The sequence below is a fragment of the Pseudonaja textilis genome, chromosome 4 (genome assembly GCF_049901715.1).
Source record: "Pseudonaja textilis isolate UNSWEBS1 chromosome 4, rPseTex1.2, whole genome shotgun sequence".
NCBI lineage: Eukaryota > Metazoa > Chordata > Lepidosauria > Squamata > Elapidae > Pseudonaja > Pseudonaja textilis.
The window spans coordinates 57,034,335-57,055,011 of NC_141993.1; the positions used below are offsets into that span (position 1 = coordinate 57,034,335).

A 20,677-nucleotide genomic window follows, 5' to 3' on the forward strand; every position below is an offset into this window, starting at 1 on the left:
AGTCTTTAAAAACCTCTCTGTTTATCAAACATTAAACTTCAAATTCTGCTTTTCTGTCTTATTCTCTATGAATCTATATTGCCTTGGAACAATAATAACCTTTAAACACAGCCCTTGTTCCAAAACCCAGAAATCTTGGGTGTAGCATTTTTGCAATACAAAGTAGTGTTAACTTTTGTTTAATTTGCAGTCAACAGAATTAAGGATCAATATAAAGTATCTGTGCGGATCCCTCCAGACAATGAGAAAAGCAATCTCATCAGAATAGAAGGAGACCCTCAGGGAGTTCAAGAGGCCAAGAGAGAGCTGTTGGACCTTGCATCACGTATGGTGAGAAGGAAGAGAAAGTTCATTATTATTGAGGATTTTTATTAGTCTTTAGTTCACATGATAATACAGCATGCTTAACTAGGTCAGATGAACCCCTAGCAACTGTGTTCACATAGCAAGCTAACTGTTCTTTGTTAACTTTGATTTGGTTTGGGGGTTTTGGTTTTGGGGGGGAAAGATTATTATTGGGATTTGTTGCAGTATTGGTACTCAAAGGTTGATAAATTCAGAGGGCAAATGTGCATTGTGATTGAAGCCATACATTCTGTACCTGAATAATAAAAAGATGTTATGAAAGTGTAAATTATCTAAAAGTATAGTAAAGTCTCAGTTTAACTGCTCAGGGGGAGGGATTGTCCATTAAATCAGGGTGTCCCTTATATGTTTGATTATGATTAAACAGGTAAACTCCCGATTGAGAGGAGAAATATACTTTTAAAATTCTCATGTCTGTAACCTTTATCTGGGCAAAACAGTGTGCCTCAGGGCAACATTTTTCAAACCAAAATACCCCAAATGGGTTAACTTACAGAATACATTCAAAACCCAGACCCCATGACTCTCATGGAATTGAAATTTTACAAATTTTACAAAACATTTTATGGTATAAAAATTATCATAGAGCATTTTGTGACCCAATATAAAATGTCATAAATATTTCCTATGCTCAACTCTTCATGCTTGACTGTGCTATACAGTTCAACGTGTGCTATTTTCAAGGCAGATACATCTCTAAATATCTCCCTGATATTTAAAGAATTTTTCCAATATGTTAGAAATTCTGCCAATGTTGAAGGCATTGAGTAATTTTGTAAGGAAATATCTCTGAAACAATGACCCAATGGGTCATAGGTTGTCTAATTATATCAAAAATTTGCAAAATGAGGTTCTTTTCTGTGCTTTGATTAATTGATAGATCAAATGAACTATACTTTGGGAATTGTTGATTATACGTATTTTCTTCCAATAGTATTACTCGTACAGAATATTTTACTTTCTTTCACCACCCTTTAGGAAAATGAACGCACAAAGGACTTGATCATTGATCAAAAATTTCATAGAACTATCATTGGACAGAAAGGTGAAAGGATTCGGGACACCAGAGATAAATTTCCAGAGGTATCAAAATTATACACATCTGTGTTTATATATAATTATTGATTTAAAAAAAACCCCATACATTAACAATAGTTTTTTTAAAATGTGTATACACACATGCATATACAAATATGTATGTAAATAAATGTTTATATTGTTATACATAACTTGGTTCTATAATGTTCTTTAATAATGGCAGAAACCATCACCCATGACATTTAGTCTATTATTTGGCCCATAGGCTGAACTGAAACAGATTTTTTATAGTTTGTTTTCATTCTGCTTCCTTTACATCCAATCTTGATTCAGCCGATCTGAATGATATCAATAAACAGCACAGAACTACAAGAACCACAGAAAAACAGGGTGACATATGGATTCCACAATTCAGAAATAGGCTCTGAAGTGTCACAAATGAATAAGTAAATGCCATTGTTTGTACAACAAAAACATTAAAATTGAGCTTTGTTGCAGGTTATTATCAACTTCCCAGATCCATCACATAAGAGTGATATTGTACAACTTAGAGGACCCAAGAATGAGGTGGAAAAATGCACAAAGTACATGCAGAAAATGGTGGCAGATTTGGTAGGTGATCTTTACTTTTTGCCCCTTCTGTAACTGCATCAACTGTGGCTAACCTTAAGAAATCAATATTTTTTTTACATTGGAGTTACTTTGCTATCTTTTATAACGTTAATGTCTCAGATTTATTCATATGTTTGAGAACAAGGCTGATAAACTACATAAGGAGGAAGTATGGAATATAAAACGCAACTGATATTTAGAAGATTATCATTTCTATTGTACCTAACTTGAAACTAGAGTTTACATTTCAGTCTACGGCAGGGATGTCCAACTGGATTTCTTCAACGGCCAGATCAGCATTGTAGTTCCCTGCGGGCTGGCCGGGGGAGGGGGAGACGCGATAGACACCTCCTGCAGCACCCCGTGGCCAAAACAGGCCATGGGGGGCTCACATGTGGCCCCCTACGCCCTGTTTTGGCTGGCAGAGTGCTGCAGGAGGCACCGTAGACCAGTCCTTTGCTATTTCCTGGCTGGCCCCGCAGGCCAGATTTAAGCACCACGCGGGCCGGATCTGGCACGCAGGCCTTGAGTTTGACACCTCTAGTCTAAGGGCTAATATTTATTGTTTTATCCTCCATGAATATGTTCAGTTCCAATCATGACACTAGGGCAATTTGCTACACAACATACTACATGGCAGCTAGGGTATGCTTTACCTATGAAGACATCAAGAAGCAATTTCTTCAACTATCCTGATTCTGCTATTAGTGCATTTTAGTGAGTTCTGATGTGAAAGAAAACTTTTCTCCTCTTCAGTCGCATTATTTATAATTGTATAATCCTTCATTCCTTCATAAAAATAAAAAGGAAAAAATAGAGGAAAGAAGCAGCAGCCCCCAAACATATAAGAAGTGGTTCATTCTAATTTTTGAGCACATAATTAATTTTTAACCCACAAAGCACATTGATCAATCTTTAGTATTACATCAGAAGTTCATGAATTAAAAAAAAATATTTTGTCTATGGGATCACTATCTTTCCAACCTTGAAAAGTATTGTGTGCCCCTTCCATGCTTGATAGATCCATATACTGATGCATTTCCAAGTTTTTCAAATAGGATTTTAAAGTACATTCACATTTTTAATCATACTGATTTTTTGAAACATACCAACAAACTTAAATGGATATCAAATCAAAACAGGGCAATAATGGGATAACCTCATATTAGTTTTGTATCACTTTACCCATTTTACACTTCCAACATATTGAAACATTTTGTTAAACATTGTCTGGTATGTGCAGTAAATGTGCAAAAATAATCTTTTGCTGAATTTGTCTCATGTTCTTACTCAATATTCTTTCTCAGTTCTTTGCCATTCATTTCTAATATTTAGTTTAGAATTATTGATTTTGTTTAGGGGTAATTTATGAGAATTGTCATAATCCTATACAATATAAATGGAGTGGTATTTGTTTGTCTATGGTTTATTGAGCCTAACCTTTCTTTCTTAAAAGGTTGAGAATAGCTATTCTATTTCTGTTCCCATCTTCAAACAATTCCACAAGAATATCATTGGCAAAGGAGGTGCAAACATTAAAAAGGTAAGGTTACTTGAATTTTTCTTGAAATTATAGACATTTCATTGCTCCAGATTATTGATGCTATCTCCTACTGATAGTGATGATGTGTCACTTTTACAGCAAAAAGTGCATCATTTTGTTTAGAAAATAAACTATGCCTGTCCCCTCAACTTTTTTTTAAACATTCACTGTAGATCCGTGAAGAATGCAACACTAAGATAGATCTACCAGCAGAGAATAGTAACTCGGAAACAATCGTCATCACAGGAAAACGAGCCAATTGTGAAGCTGCTCGCCATCGGATTCTATCCATCCAGAAAGAATTGGTAGGAGAAATGAGGGTTAAGGAGTATAGTTATAGGTAGTCCTTGACTTACAACTTTAATGGAGTGTTCCCCTTTATGGTTGCATGTTACAATTGAAGCATCTCACTTAATGATCCCATCCCTGCTTTTCCCAGTATAATTGTTAAAATGAACATGCCGCTCATTAAATTCTAGTGCAGGCCCAGGACTACTTACTCTCAGGCTCCCAAGACTTCCCCTTCTCCCAAGGCACCCAGTGCTCCCTATCTATCTCTTGGGATTCCCCTAGGTTTGTACAAGGCTCTCTTTTTTAAGGAGGCTCCACAAGCTACACAAAGAGAGAGCAAACATATTTTGGATGTGTTTTCGAAGCACTGAATTTCAGCTATCTTCTTTCCCTATGTACTGAGGGATCCTTGGTATTCTCTGAGCTTTGTTGTTTTCTTTCAGATGTTTCATAGTGCAGGCTAGGTAACATTATCAGTGCTAATAGGGAGTAGGGGTTTGCTCTCAATTTGTATTCTAGTGGCTTGCCTTGTTTGTGTTGGTTGGACTGGTCTTGGTGTTTTTTTGGTTGGGCTGTTTACTCTCAACTTATTTGCCAGTTTCTTGATTGGGGGTATTGTTTACTTCTTGATTAGCAACACCTGATGCTAATCTGGTGTTAATTGCTGGTGGGGAGGTGTTTTGGACGTTTTGTTCTCTTTGGCTTATTTATTGTCTCTTTTGCTTAGTATGTAGATGTTGTTTATGTCTACGTGACTTATTAATAGCCAGTTTGTCAGTGCCAGGCTTCCAGGAATCATCTAGCATTTTTGGATTTGGCTTGGTCTCGGATGTTTACAGTTGAAATTATGGCTAACTCTGTCCATATGTTGGGGAATTAAAGATTTTTCATCAAACTTTCTGGCAGTCTTGAGAGCAACCCTCACTCCCTACTACTATGATGTTACTTAGTTTGGGTAATGAAATCTCTGCAAGAAAACAACTAAGCTCAGAGAGCACCAAGGACTCCTCATTTTCAGCCATGAGCTACAAATGCTTTCCTTTAGCAGTTCTCTAGGTTTTTTCTACATATTTTATAAGCAGTTGGAAAAAAGGTCAAAACAGGCTATTTTGTACAGGTCGTTCTTGTGTTATGATGGCAATTGGGACCAGAATTCCACTTGTACAGTGCAACATCAGATAACTATGGCTAAGTGAAGGCAACCCCTGCAGATTGCAATCATGTAACCTCAGAATGTACAACTGTCTTAAGTGTGAACTAGTTGCCAACCATCCAGATTGTGATTGTGTAGTCACAGAGATGCTGGGACCACAGAGATGCTGGGACCACCAGAACCTCAAGGACCACTTGTAAAGCACTATTGTAATTTGGAATTGTCACTGAATTGAATGATCAATAACCAAGGACTATGTATTTTCATTATACAGTGAACTGAACACTAAACTAGATTTAATATGAATTTGAAAATTCAGTGCATGTTTTATCTTCCCATTAGTTCTTTAGCTAGTTGGTGTTATTCCATTTTATTGTGAAAAGTACAATATAGTAGAATTGACACAATATAAAAATGATAGTAATGTTGCCTGATACAGTTCAGGACTGTTAGTTACAATTTGGCTCATATCTCATTCACCATCAGTTATAAGTAAAAATGAATTAGAAACTTCCTAAATTCCTTCTTAGAAGGAAGGTACTCTTTGTACTTTCCAAATATTTTTATGTATGAGGGAGATTGTTAAAAATATTTCTCTTCCTAGGCTAATATCACAGAGGTGGAAGTCTCCATCCCTTCCAAGCTACACAACTCACTCATTGGTGCCAAAGGTCGTTTTATTCGCTCCATCATGGAAGAATGTGGTGGAGTTCATATTCACTTCCCCACCGAAGGCTCGGGTAGTGATACAGTCACTATCAGGGGCCCTACTCAGGATGTTGAAAAGGCAAAGAAACAACTCCTACAATTGGCAGAAGAAAAGGTGATAATATGAATTTGGAAGAATAGATGCACATATATATTTTCTCTCTTTCTTTATAGAATGTGGCTTGATTTATCTGTTTTAAAGCCTGAAACAAATATATCTTATATTGCCCGCTTCACTTTTGAATCTTCTGATTGGCTGCTAAAGGTAAAGGTAAAGATTCCCCTCGCACATACTAGTCGTTTCTGGTTCTAGGGGGCAATGCTTATCTCCGTTACAAAGCCAAAGAGCCAGCGTTGTCTGAAGAAGTCTCCGTGGTCATGTGGCCAGCATGACTTAAATGCCGAAGGTGCCGGAACACTGTTACCTTCCCACCAATGTGGTCCCTATTTTTCTACTTGCATTTTTAGATGCTTTCGAACTGCTAGGTTGGCAGAAGCTGGAACAAATAATGGGAGCTCACTCCGTTACATGGTGCTAGGGATTCGAACTGCCGACTTTCTGATCAACAAGCTCAGCATCTTAGCCACTGAGTCACCACTGATTGGGTGCTACTTATATAAGTCTTAATTGCTTAAAATAAACTGTATCAAAAGCAGACACAGCCTTTTTTTATAATAGATCAAAGCTGTAAATCATCTGAGAATTGTTGCCTTGCTCCTTCCCTACTAGGTTTCAGATGTCTGCATTTTTGCTTGTCCTCATTCTTCCCTAAGATTGTCTTTTTGTTGTGATGTTATAATTATACAGTGCTTCATTTTATATCATGCTTTTATTAGAAACTTGAAGTCTTAACATTTGAAATATGACCATTGTAATATTTCCTGAAACTATTTAATCCTGCTATTTTGTTTCCTCAACATAGTAACAAGTCATGATGAGAAAATTTAACAATACCAAAAAGCCATTTCATGCATTTCAGGAGCTCAAACCATATTTATTTAGTATTCTTACTGTTCTCATTTAGTTTCAAATAGCCTAAATATTTAATCTTTATTTCATTTGTCTATATTTGTCTCTCTGTATAGCTCAAGGTGGTTATCATAACAATTTTTCATTGTAGAATAAACTGAGAGGACAGAGTACATTGGGTTGAAAGAAAGTACTTTACCCAAAGTCATAAATAAACCGAAGTTCACAGCTAAGTAGTTTTTCCTGATCCAAGTCCAGTTTAATCTTTTTCATACCACCTTATTAAGAAGAGCTGAAACTCAGTAGAGATTATGCTTCATAGGGAAAGCATCTGAGTTTTATAGCTGAGTTTGCTGATTGGCAGATAAAAAACCCAGAGTACTGAATTACATAGTTCGCTGGCAATTATTTGTGTTCCACAATAATTATGTGATTCTTTGAAAACTGATAATGCATGCATATTCTTACGACGTGGCCTTCCTTGGTCTGAGTGAATGAATGTTTTTGAAAGTCCAGAGGAATCTACTCAAGGAAAATGAAACAATGGAAACATAATTTAATTTTCACATGATTTATATACATAGTTTACATATAGTTTGATTTGGCTTTTCTTGCATATACTGTACCTCTATTCTTGTAGACGTTTCCCTTCAATATTTTAAAATATTCTTACCCTTATTCAAATCAGTTGTTAGGCTTCACAAACATGTTAGGCATATTCATTTCATTTCTTTTTTTTTAGCAAAAAAAAGGGGATTTGAACAAATAGCTTCCATTTTTTTGTTCTATGTAGCAAACCAAGAGTTATACTGTGGATTTGCGGGCTAAACCAGAATATCATAAGTTCCTGATTGGCAAAGGTGGTGGCAATATTCGCAAAGTGCGGGATAATACTGGTGCTCGGATTATCTTTCCTACTTCAGAAGACAAAGATCAGGAACTGATTACTATCATGGGAACAGAAGAAGCTGTCAAAGAAGCCCAGAAAGAACTGGAGGTGCTCATTAAGAATCTGGTAAGGAGAGCATCCTAATTCTCTTATTTATATAATAATTGCATTTTCACATTGACATGGGTTTAAAAACACAATTGTTACATTTGGCAATTATATGTCTCATGTGTCTACAGGATAATGTAGTTGAAGATTCTATGACTGTGGATCCAAAGCATCATCGGTACTTTGTCATTCGGAAAGGGCAGGTACTGAGGATCATTGCAGAGGAGTATGGGGGTGTGATGGTCAGTTTCCCACGCCCCGGTACACAAAGTGACAAAGTCACTCTTAAAGGAGCAAAGGATTGTGTGGAAGCAGCAAAGAAACGTATCCTTGAAATCATTGATGATTTGGTAAGCATCCATCTTTAATCGATCACAGAGAATAAAAACTAATGTATGGTCCTTGTTTCTTATGCCCTTAGTTTATGTTTTTGCAACAGAAACAAAGCTGGGTTCATTTTTGCTTTTCTTCATGTCTAAGTGATAACATTCAAATTCTTACACAAATGTGTAAGATACACATACACACACACACACACACACAAATTGGGAAAAGAACTCTTTCTGACCACATTTATTTTAGCCTTGGAGTCATCCTTTATATGTCCTTTAATAATCCCAGTCCATTTAGTAATTCTGCTAATTCCTGTTGTCATTCTGCATGAGTGTTTCTTAGTCTTGGAAATAACACAATAGTTTTACAAAAAGTACGTCTTGTGAATTAGTGTTGTCTTTGCTTCTTTAAAACTTGTAAAGGAAGGTAGAATTTATTAAGTCAATAAAAACTCACAAGTTTTTATATCAAAAGACAAATATTAAGCAGATTTAATAAGTCTACCTTGGTTTATATCATTGGTTCCTTTCACAGCTAGATAATGCATTTATGGGATTTTCCTATGTTCCCCTTGGAATTATATTTTCAGAAGGATAACTTAATTTATAATTCATATTGTAAGACTTTCTTCTTTCATAGGAAGCCCAGGTGACAATAGAATGCACTATTCTTCAGAAATACCATCGTTCTATTATGGGCCCTAAAGGTTCTAGAATTCAACAGATTACTCGTGACTATGGTGTTCAGATCAAATTTCCAGACCGAGAAGAAAATACAGGTACAGTAACTCACAAGTTTGTCCTTACAAGGAATGCCTTTGGAACACTGACCACTATTATCCCATAATCCAATAATGGTAACTTTTTAAAAAGATGGATGGATGGATAACTGATAGATGATTGATAGATAGATGGCTATTGGCTATTCATGGAAATTTTCAGCAAAATTAATACCTTTAGATTCTTATCAGTATGTATAATTCTATGTGTTATCAAGGGGTGGCTTAAAAACTGTATTGCTGTGTAAAGAGCAGCAAGCTGAGGAACTGGAATAACTGGTTACCCAAAGTAGAAATGTTGCAAACCTTCAGTGCTTCCTTGCCTCATCAAATTCTGGCCTTCTCTTGCACATTGTGATCTGTTATGTATCTATTGATATTGTTGTTTGCCAGGAATTAACTTTATTATGTATGCACAGGATGTGAATAAAATGAGGCAGGTTTTGATATTCAAAGCTTGACAGACTTGAACTGCTTATTCTTGTATTAAAGAAGAGAGAGTGCTTGCTGAATAGATGAACAAGGTGGATTAATAGGAATTTGGCCGTAAAAATTAAGAGGCAGGTCGCTAGAAATCTCTCAAAATAGATAAAGAAATAGAAAATAAAATGTATGAAGATGATTATGCACACGAAGACCTGGTATGTTTATATTATTTTGTGGAACAGCACAGCATAGGTAGGAAGCAAAGACAAACCCAATGTACTGCTTAAGAAAAAAGAAGTTTGAGTCAGGAAATAACAATATTTCAAGTTATAATAAGGGTTGGGAAGTTGATTATCTTGTTTCTTTTTAAATATTTTAAAACCACTTCTTTGATTATTATTTTTTTATAATTTTACCAGATATTAATGACAAGTCGATTGGTCTATAATTTCCTGGGTTTGCTTTTCCCTTCTTTAAAATATTAGAACATTTGCTACCTATCCATCATCGGGTATTTTCTCTGTACTCTAGGAGTTATGAAAGTTAATGATTCTGAGATAGCAGTTTCTTAGTACCCTGAAAAATAATTCATCTGGCCTATTAGCTTGAATTCACTGAAACCAACTATGTTTTCTCTCCCTTGATTGTTTTGACCTGCATTTTTTTCTTCTAACATTATTATTGAATACTGAAATTACATAGCTCTAGCAAGAATCTCCTTCTTCTCTTGGTCCTCAAGGTTAGAAGCTGCTAGCTTTTCTCCATGGATGTTGTCTTGTTTTTGTAGCAGCCTCTTATCCCTGTGATTGTTTTGCAAACATCCTTCTGTTTGTCTAGAAATTTCTTATCTTTCTTGATTAATCTCAGAGTTGCCAGACATGCATCCAGGTCATCCACTTTCTCCTCCAGCAAGATAAGTTTGCACTTTGTGCAGGTCATCACAGTACTTGCGTCATTACTCATATCACTGTGAAGACTGCTGTCTGGGCTCTCCTGAAAAAAAAAGAAAAAACCTAATTAATTTATTTTCACATCCCTTTAAGAATGAGGTTGTTATATAAAAATATAATTATATAAAATTATATAAAAATACCTGTTTAGTTATCTACTATGGAAGCAATGATATCCCAAAACACATTGGACATGAGCAAAAATGTCAGAGATAGAAAAGTATTAGACAAACAGGGGAAGCTAAAAACAAATCAGGAATTAAAAGAGCAAGGTATATAATAGATTGGTGGCCATATTTACAATTACAAAACAGATATAAAAAAGATATGGAAGAGTAGGGAATTTACACCGAGCTGCAACAATTAGATAAAATTTTAATAGGCCCAGAAGAGAAATGTATAGTCAAGATGTATAATTAATTACCTATTAAAAATGGTATTGGAAGAGGAGGTAGTAAAAGGCTGCATGATAGCATGGGCAAAAATTTTTGGGCACAATATAGATTTAGCAGATTGGGGAAAAAATGTGGAATAAAAATTATACATTAACAAGATCAGTGGCCTATAAAGAAAACATGTATAAGATGTTCTATAGGTGGCATTTGCCCCCAATGAGACTGTCTAAAATGAATCCAACATGAATCCAACATGCTGGAAATGCAGACAGAACCAAGGTACCTTCTACCATATGTGGTGGTCATGCCCGGAAGCCCAAAAATATTGGATTAAAATATGGAGTTGACTATAAGAGATAATGGAAGAGTAGAATTTCAACCAGAGTTGTTTCTATTGGGAATAATTAGGGGGAATCCTAGAAAAAAGATTAAATATATCCTCTTACATATTCTGACAGCATCAAGAATAATATACACACAATGTTGGAAACAAAATAACATGCCTACTGAGGAATTAATAATTCAAAAAAATTCTAGACTGTGCTGAAATGGACAAATTGACATCAAAACTACAAGGGAAAGAAGAGTTGGAGTATTATGAAATTTGGAATAATTGGTATAATTGGTTGAATAAGAGAAATAAAGAAAGGAATTAAGAAAATTACAGATAAAAGTAAATGAATTTATATAAAGATGTATAAATGTAGATACTTATATGAGGTTGATGTGTAGAATAATTTTTATAGTAGTGATGGCACAGTACTATTAGTCAAGATTAATGTGTGTTAAAAGTGAAAAAGAACAATAAAAATTATTTAAAAAGAAAAAGAATACAGGTTGTTAATTAGAGCCGATGAAATAAAATCCAATTTTTCTACTGCTTCTGATGACACTTCATTTATTTCCCAGTGTACCTAGGAATATGTAAACTATCTCAATGGGATCTCAGGCTAATAGCTTGAATTATGAGACAGTATGGAATAACAAGAGCAGAATACGAAATCATGGATTTAAATTAGAAGAAGGGAGATTCTAATAAATATAGTGTAATCAATATATAATAAACTAATTATTCTTATTCCTATGAACACAGCTTCTGTTGCAGATGTGGTAGCACATGAGAATGACAAAGAGAATAATGAAGGGAAAGAATACAAAGAAATAGATCCTGGCTCCCCAAAGAAATGTGATACTATCATCATCTCTGGTCGTCGAGAGAAATGTGAGGCAGCAAAAGAGGCCCTCCAGGTAAATGAGATTGGATATCTGTATTATCTTAGAGGCCTCCCATATCTAAACACAGGAGTATAATCAGTTTTGTTTATGAGCACTGTAAAGTGATCTTCATATTAAATCTCAAGGGGCTATTGTGCAAGATGTCCTGTCTTCTGGAGACACTTTTTTATTGACAGTATGTAGTCTGCGCTAACCACTTACAGAAACAGAATAGTCAGTTAAGTGAAAAGTGTAGTAAAATGACTTCTAATGAGTTGTGACTTACATTATGGAGTAAAAGCATTTGATATCCCAGATACCAATGCTCCTTTCAGTATTTATTTGATGTTTCATGGTTTGAATTAAGCAACAGAGATCGGGCAAACTGTTCTGTTGTGAAGGTCAAGCCAGAATCTCAGATATGCACAGTCTGCTTGCCAAACATAGAATCAGTGATTTTATGGGGGAGAGATTCTCTGTCATGCATGCACAAAGATACTCCCCAACTTTCTCTCAACTAGGGAGAGAAGCGTTGAACAGTTTTAAAACAAAGAAATTTCAAGGGGGACAAAAGAACAATACGTTTATCAAAATTAACAAAGAAGTAAGGTAGGAGCAGTTTCCAGCTTCTGATTAAAGCAAACTTTCCAGAAAAAAGGAATCTCTATATAAATTGAAGTAGAATAAGGAATTGTTTTAAAAGTCTTACCTTCATAGAATTGGGTGAATGCCTACCTAGAATGCCTACCTAGATTTCTTTTCTTTTTGTCTCTATATTAGCTAAGTATATTTTTGGGGGTGAGTATAAGACAGTGCTGGCACTTTCAGCCAAGAAACGGGGATGAGCACTGTGCTCTCTAGAATCGGACACAACTGGACAGGGAAACTTTATTGTTTATAAGAAGTTTTATTCATTTCATTTGTTTATTTAAATTTATTAGTTGCCCAGCTCCAGTGGAGTTGAACATTTAATGTCATCTTTCATTCATCTTTACCATAAACTGGGTAGAATGTTATTAATGTTATTAGAATCTTTTGTTGTCAAGCATAAAAAACTAGGTCCACACATGAAGGTTCAAATTAACTGATTTATTGCTGAAAGCCTATACACAGAAATCTACTCAACCAACAGTTAGTACCTGGTTAGAGTTAAATAAGGGCCATCGACATTCAAGGGTGATTGGACTTTATTATTCTGTAGCTGCATAAGGACTCTAAACAAGGACTCTGCCTTGTTTAACTCCTTCCCCTGGCTCTGCCAATCTCTCTTATGGTTGTCCATATATTTAATCAATCAATTAATTAATTAGATTTTTTTTAAAAATTATACTGTCTGTAGCAGACTCTGTATGTACCTTTGTAAATTTCTTACGAAGTTAAAGAAAGGTTTGAAATCCCTAGATATAAGCCAGTTATACAGCTGGTTGATGATTATATAATATAAATTATTTTATTTTTCTCCTTTTAACTGCTGGTTTAATTCATGTGCTGTGACAAAACCTTTTTGTCATAATTTACTTACTTGATATAATGTTCATTTTCAGGCTTTGGTTCCAGTTACAATTGAAGTAGAAGTTCCTTTTGACCTTCATCGTTTTATCATTGGTCAAAAGGGTGTTGGAATCCGAAAAATGATGGATGAATTTGAGGTGAGTACAGGTAATCCTTGACTTATGATCACAATTGGACTGGAACTAAGTCACTAAGCAGTGGAGTTGTTAAGTGAGCCACACCTGATTTTACAACCTTTTTGGCCATTGTCATTAGGTGAACCTGGTTTTCAGCACTGATTTTATCAAGCCCCTTGGGAAGGTTGTCAGTGGTGATCACATGAACCTTGGATGCTGCAAGCATTATCAATACATGCTCGGTGCCTGAATTTTGATCATGTGACTGCAGGGATTCTGTGACAGTCATAAATACAAAGCCCGGTTGTAAACCACTTTTTTCAAAGCTGTTGTAACTTTGAACAGTCATTAAATAAACAGTCCTAAGTCTAGGACTACTTGTAATGTTTTTGTTGTATGACTTCTAGGTTATGATAAAAATTATCAGAATATTTCATGACATAATATGAAATGTTATAAAACATTTCCTTTGGTCAGCCTTTGATGTTTGATTGTACTATATAGTTCAACTTTGAAGGCAGATACAACTCTGAGTATCTCTCCCATTATTGAAGGTATTGAGAAATCTGGTAAGGAAGTATCTCTGAAACAATGACCCAGAGAATCACGGGTTGTCTAATGTTTAATAGTATTGTATTTACTTAAGAGTTTGGCAGATCCAACTCATTGAATAATGGCATGTTTGAAGGTTGAGGACATCGTGATAAAATACCAATTCCTTATCTGCATTTATTAGGTAAACATCCAAGTTCCTGCTCCTGAGCTTCAATCTGATATCATCTCTATAAGCGGGCTTGCTGCTAATCTTGATCGTGCCAAAGCCAGACTTTTAGAGAGAGTGAAGGAACTGCAAGCTGAGCAAGAAGATCGGGTATGTATTGGACAATAATTATAGTGCTTTTGTCAATGTCCTTCAGTTAGTTGCCTTGTTAAAGTTTAAAATAACTACTAGTAAAAATGCTTCAATTAAGGATGTTTCTATAGAGAAAAATCTTAGCAGGAGGCTTATGTAATGATATGCAGGAAAGACCTTGGGAGATGTTGGGAAAAGATGCTGCCTCACAAATGATTAGATAAGAGATAAATTACATACATTTCTGAAAAGCATAGCTCCTGCTCAAGAATAGATATGATTTGGATTTCAACATCAAATAATTTGGCTACTAAGGGTTCTGATGATTCTGAAGGTTTAACCTTTTTTGGAGCATAATTATGTGATTTTGGTTTATAAAAGGAAATATAGTTCTTTTAGATGGATACTAAATGAAATATTGATCTAGAAAAATCAAGAACTATTTGGAATGCAAGAAAATCTTTTATTATATGTTAAAGTATACATTATAATTGTGAACTCAAAAAGAAGAGTCAAGAAAAAAAAGTTATTTTGGATGAGATAAAGAGAAAAGAAGATGAACTACAGAAATTTCCAGAGAAGATACATATTTCGTTTACAGTGATGATCTATGTAAGAATAAATCTGTGAAAGAGAAATGGAATTAAAATGAACTATGTAAGGCTAAAAAAATGTAACTATGTAAGGCTAAAAAAAGCCAGAGAAAATGGCATATAAATTACAAAAATAAATGGAAAAGAATGAGATATTGAAATTACAAGATACTATATTAATTGGCAACATGGCTATACAAAACTCTTTTCATCAATATTATCCCATCTTGTATAAAGAAAGTGATATCTTTCTGGAGAAAATAAATGAATATCTGAAGAATTTACCAAAGATTACAGAGGAACAGAAACAGATTGTGAATAGACCTATAACAATAAGGGAAGTTTCTGAAGCTATAAAAGAGATTGAACTAGGAAAGATACCTAGAAGAGGTGGATTATCAGTTTTTTATAAATGTTTTGACGATGAACTTTTATAACCTTTACAAATATGTTGGAACTTATGTTACAGGGAGGAAAGATGCCAGAGTTGGAAAGAGGCCAGTATAGCACTAATACCCAAAGAGGGACAAGATTTAACAAAAAAGTATAGATCAGTTTTTTACCTAAAAGACAGTGAAAGGACAATGTTAAAAATGTGGTAGCATTTTGGAGTATTTGCTGTAACATAAAGCCAATTTGGTGTAGTAGTTAAGGCATCAGACTAGAAACCAGGAGACCGTAGACCCGTCCTAGGTACAAAGCCAGTTGGGTGACCTTGGGCTAGTCACTTTCAGCCCTGGGAAGGAGACAGTGGCAAATCGCTTCTGAAAACCTTGCCAAGAAAACTGCATGGACTTGCCCAGACAATCTCCAAAAATAAAACCCAATTGAACAGAAGAGAGAGAGAAATGAAAAATAAGCAGCATTGAATTTCTTAGGTGCAGAGAAGGCCTTTGACAATTTGAACTGGGCTTCTTGCTCAAGATTTTGGGAGATAGTAATTTTGGAGATAATTTTATTAAATGAGTAAGATCAATTTACACTTAACAGGAAGCCCAAAAAATTATTAATGAAGATCCAACAAAAAAAAACCCCTGTTAAAGTACAGAGGAAGATAGGGATTCCTGCTTTCTCCTCTCTTATTTATTTTGGTTCTTGAAATACTATTATAGGATTGTGGGAGTAAAGATTTTTAAAACTTGTATGTTTTTTATAAGGTTTGTTCAGTTGATTTGGAGCTGCTTTTGGAAAATCCATTAAAGTGAAGTGAAACATTAATGGGCATATTAAAAGAATTTGGTACATTAGCAGGTTTACCTGATTTGAAATTGTATTTTGCAACTTGCTGTTTGGTTTGGAATGAAAGAGTAGATATTTCTGAGAAATGAAAGGCTTCTGGAATTAGAAATACATGACTGGTATAGAAATTGTGGCCCAACAAAGTCAAGGTTAAAGTGGATTTTAAAAAACATTACAATATATTAGACATGCTGTACTGAGAATATGAAATAGATATAAACACAAATTATTCCTGAAAACGTCTTTGTGGCTAATAGCATGTGAAGCACAAGAAATAATAGACAAACACAAATGGCTAATTTATTGTGAGATATTAGAATTTTATCAAGAGAAATGTAAAATAAAATCAAGAGGAGAACTGGTGGCAAAGGGCATAGTTATCAATGGTTTTCCTATCTACAGTTATTAGAAAGTTTTAAAGTAGAAAACAGATTTTGTTTTGAATATTGTAAGACTGAGTTTGAAACAACTGTATACAAATGATGAATATATAATTGGTAATATGTATACAAGTTTATTGAAATTAGAAACAGGAGAGGAGCAAGTGAAAGAATGTATGATAATGTGAACTAAAATGTGGGTTATAATATACAAATAGAACAATAAAAAACGTGGTTGAAAGGATTGAAATTTATATTGTTTTATACTCTTAAAGAGAATTTTTACAAAATTATATGCTTTTGATATATGCCCACCAGAGAGATTATCTAGAAACTTCTGTATAAAGAAATTTCAAATTTAAGTTGGAAACATGAAGAAGGAGGGAGATTTTTTCATGCTTGGTGGAATGTGTAAAAACTTATAAAGTGTTGGATTCAAAATACACTCACTGATCTAGAGGATTTAAAAAATTACTATACAAATGAGACCATAGGTTTTTCTTTTGGGATTCATGGACAAAAAATTGGAAAAATTTATGGAATTTGGGTGTTTTATATCATAAATGCAGTTAGATTATTACAGACAAAATGTTATTTTTTAATTTTATTTTTTGTATTATTTTTTTCTTTCATTTTAATTTTTTAAAATAAAATTGTAAAGCAATTCTCAAGGATTGAGTAGTAAAAAAAAGCCTGACCAAGTGTTTCAGCGACAGCAATCCAAACTAGATCCTTGACTCATAAAATAGCAGTTACAAATTACTCCATTACTCCTAGAATATGCCTAAATTACCCCCAATTTAAGAAATGCAGGCGATATTTTAGAATCTGACACTGAGGAAGATTATAGAGAAATAGATTATTTTGGATAATCTTTGCAGGCATTATTGTCTGCTTTAACACTCACTATGCTTGAAACAAAGCTTAGGAAAGTTAATCAGATTGCAGTTTTGTTATGTGTGGGCATCTCAAATTACACATAGGCAAGTTGGTGCAAAATAAAATGTAAGATATTTCTTTAAAAAATTAATACAATGTGTCATCATTACTTTCACCAACTCTTGCTGCAATTTCTGAAAGACTTTAGATATATGACTCGAGACTAGGGAATGAAATATTTTGGTATCAAAAGTACCAACAATTTGTTATGTGGAGGTTACTAAGCTGTGATATAATACGAATTCCATGAAGAGTAACGAACTTAGCCAAAGACAGTGTGTGATTCAAGGTGCAATGCAACCCATCTGAAGGGCAACAGATTGGATGAGATTGCTCTAGATCAGGGGTCTCCAACCTTGGCAATAGTAAGCCTGGTGGACTTCAACTAGACTCCTACTCTAGGTGGCAAGACTCTTTCCAAACAAAAGTTCCTTAATATGGTTTTTAGCAATTGCCTTTTCCAACCTGGTGTAATAAGATTGTTAAAACTCCTAAAATTACCAGTGTCCTGTTCCTATTAGACATTAACTGGGAAAAGCAAGTTTACAAGATCAAAGAATATACACTAATATTCAGTTTAATAAAGTAATAGCAAAATCATTTAAAAATGAATATCTATATTCATTTTAGAGATTAGTGCAGCCATATTTTTAAGATCTATTATAAATACTCATGGCACAATCATGCAGTCCTCCTGGTAGAAAGATATTCTGAAAATTGAGGCCACCATAGAAAAGACCCAGGATCTTATGATCACCACTGTAAAAGTTTATTAAGAGTAGCCATAAAAGCAGAACCTCTATGGTTTGGAAATAAGTTCATTTAAGTACAGACATATTATTATATTTATAGCTTTCATTAAATAACTATTGCCAGAGTAGTAGTAAAAATGCTTGATTAGAGGCAGAAAATGTTTAAAATGTAAACTTTATTGTTCTAGGCTTTGCGAAACTTTAAGTTAACTGTTGCTGTGGACCCCAGATACCATCCTAAAATCATTGGCAGAAAAGGGGCAGTGATCACTCAAATCCGCACAGAACATGATGTGACTATACAGTTCCCAGACAAGGATGATGAATCTCAGGTGAAGAACTGGGTGTGGAAGAAAGGATGGGAACCTGTCAAAAATTTTGGAGTGGATTTGTTTTGTTTAGCATACATTTGTGTTATCTGGTTTGTTCCCACTGCTGCCTCCAAAGCAGGACTTTTCAGCAAGGATGGGATCCGACCGGTATAACTACCGGTTTGGTGATTTACGTTTTGCGTGTGAAACATTGTCAGCTTGCAGCCTGGAGAGCTGAGCAGCGCTGCACATGGGTGCGCAGCATTTGAAAAAGCACTTTTTTCCTGCTTTTTCAATCACAGCTGTGCTGTGCAAAGCAGCTGAGGTTGAAAAAGCAGGAAATAAAGGTCAGGTAAGAGCCCGGGCTGGCGGGTGGGCCAAAACAGCAGCAGACATAGAACTGGTTTTATGTCTGCTGCTCTACAAAGCTACCGGTTCTACAGAGCCAGACAGAACCGTTAAAATCCACCCCTGCTTTTCATACATTTTGCTTATATTCTTTGCTACCAACTTGAAGAGCCTAAAATGACCAACATTTCCTTCCTTAGGCCCAGGATCAGATTATCATTACAGGCTATGAGAAAAATACTGAATCTGCGCGAGATGCCATCATGAAGATTGTTGATGAACTGGAGCAGATGGTATCTGAAGATATCACCCTAGACCATCGTGTTCATGCCCGCATTATTGGAGCACGTGGGAAAGCTATCCGCAAAATTATGGATGAATTCAAGGTGATTAAAACATTGTACCATCTGGTAAATGGCTAGAAATCAATTTATCAATAGCAGCAGCTAAGTTGTTGGGGTTTTTTGCTTCAGCAGATGAATGAGAATCAGTGCAAATAGAAACAAGTTAATTGAATAAAAAAATGCAAGATCCTATACTGATCCTGGTCGTGTACAAGAAACTTGTATGTTGCATCTTATCACCCTCAGGTTCCAGAATAATTGTGAATGTGGTCTGAATACTATTCAAAGCACAGCAGTCATAGTTCTAGTGATGCACATAGATTTCCTATAAATATGGCATTATTTGTTGATTTAAGTATGAATAGTCCTTTCTTTGAGAAACTAAACAATTTCAGTTGCTCCTTGCATTCTGTAACCATATTAGTTACACACACTTTTGTGGGTATACAACTTCAAGGGAAATGGGAGAGAGAGGCAAATATATCAGGCCACCATATCTGAGATAATTTTTGTCTCTCCAGGTGGATATACGTTTTCCTCAAAGTGGAGCGGCTGATCCCAACTGTGTGACCGTGACTGGACTCCCTGACAATGTGGAGGAAGCCATTGATCATATTCTGAATCTGGAAGAGGAATATGTATGTGTATTACTTAATTACATGGATTCAAAATATTATAAAGCAGAATTACAGCATTACTCTTGTGTTTGTGTATATACTCTGCTAACTAAGCTGTGCTTGTTGTTTGGCATTGCAGCTGGCTGATGTAGTAGATAATGAGGCAATGCAAGTCTACATGAAACCACCTGGTCATGAAGAAGCTAAGGCTGCATCAAAGGGATTTGTGGTTAGAGACGCCCCTTGGACAGCAGGCAATACTGAGAAGGTAGGAGCTGTTTATGTAAGAGACTTTTCTTGGGCGGAAGGAAACATTGGGACTCACTTGACTCTTTCATTTAGATTCCAGCCTCTATAAAAGCCAAGGCAAAGTGAGAGAGAATCGTCTTCTATTGTTGATTTAACTGAATAATAGAGTTGGAAGGGACCTTGGAGGTCTTCCAGTCCAACCCACTGCTCAGGCAGAAAACTCTATAACATTTCAGACAAATGGTTGTCCAGTCTTAAAAACTTCTTGCTTTTGAATGTTCAAATGTTTAGTATTTTTCTTCTTACATTTTTAGTAGTCCAGATTTTATTTACTTTCATTCTTTCCAAAAACATTCATTTATTTTCATTTTGAATCTAATAACCTCTTATAAAAATTGTATAAAACACTGGTTAAATTACTAATAAAGATATTGCTAAATGTTTGTTTAATACACCCACATTTTTAGTGGGGACTTAAGACCTGTATGAGCGGAACTTAAAAACAATGGTCTGTGGGCATGAAATTCATATCTAATAGATGAAAAAGAATAATTTCAACTTTGGAAAAAATAAACTCTTTTTAGACAGCCCACTATATATTTTCAGCTATGCTGTACATGACGTGCATATTTTTTTCTTCTGTCCTGCA

At 35.0% G+C, this 20,677-nt stretch overlaps 1 protein-coding gene across 3 annotated transcripts in view; it reads left to right on the forward strand.

The window, feature by feature from the left end:
* Positions 1 to 20,677, forward strand: part of HDLBP (high density lipoprotein binding protein) — a 65,437-nt gene that overhangs the window by 42,278 nt on the left and 2,482 nt on the right. For all 3 annotated transcript variants that reach the window (XM_026701461.2, XM_026701462.2, XM_026701460.2), the window contains exons 12-27: positions 191 to 330; positions 1,345 to 1,449; positions 1,903 to 2,016; positions 3,473 to 3,559; positions 3,733 to 3,864; positions 5,608 to 5,826; positions 7,475 to 7,696; positions 7,810 to 8,028; positions 8,651 to 8,789; positions 11,654 to 11,808; positions 13,320 to 13,424; positions 14,140 to 14,274; positions 18,348 to 18,491; positions 19,019 to 19,204; positions 19,684 to 19,800; positions 19,919 to 20,047. In XM_026701461.2, the coding sequence (XP_026557246.1) occupies positions 191 to 330; positions 1,345 to 1,449; positions 1,903 to 2,016; positions 3,473 to 3,559; positions 3,733 to 3,864; positions 5,608 to 5,826; positions 7,475 to 7,696; positions 7,810 to 8,028; positions 8,651 to 8,789; positions 11,654 to 11,808; positions 13,320 to 13,424; positions 14,140 to 14,274; positions 18,348 to 18,491; positions 19,019 to 19,204; positions 19,684 to 19,800; positions 19,919 to 20,047 (2,348 nt within the window). The remainder of the gene's footprint in view (positions 1 to 190; positions 331 to 1,344; positions 1,450 to 1,902; positions 2,017 to 3,472; positions 3,560 to 3,732; positions 3,865 to 5,607; positions 5,827 to 7,474; positions 7,697 to 7,809; positions 8,029 to 8,650; positions 8,790 to 11,653; positions 11,809 to 13,319; positions 13,425 to 14,139; positions 14,275 to 18,347; positions 18,492 to 19,018; positions 19,205 to 19,683; positions 19,801 to 19,918; positions 20,048 to 20,677) is intronic.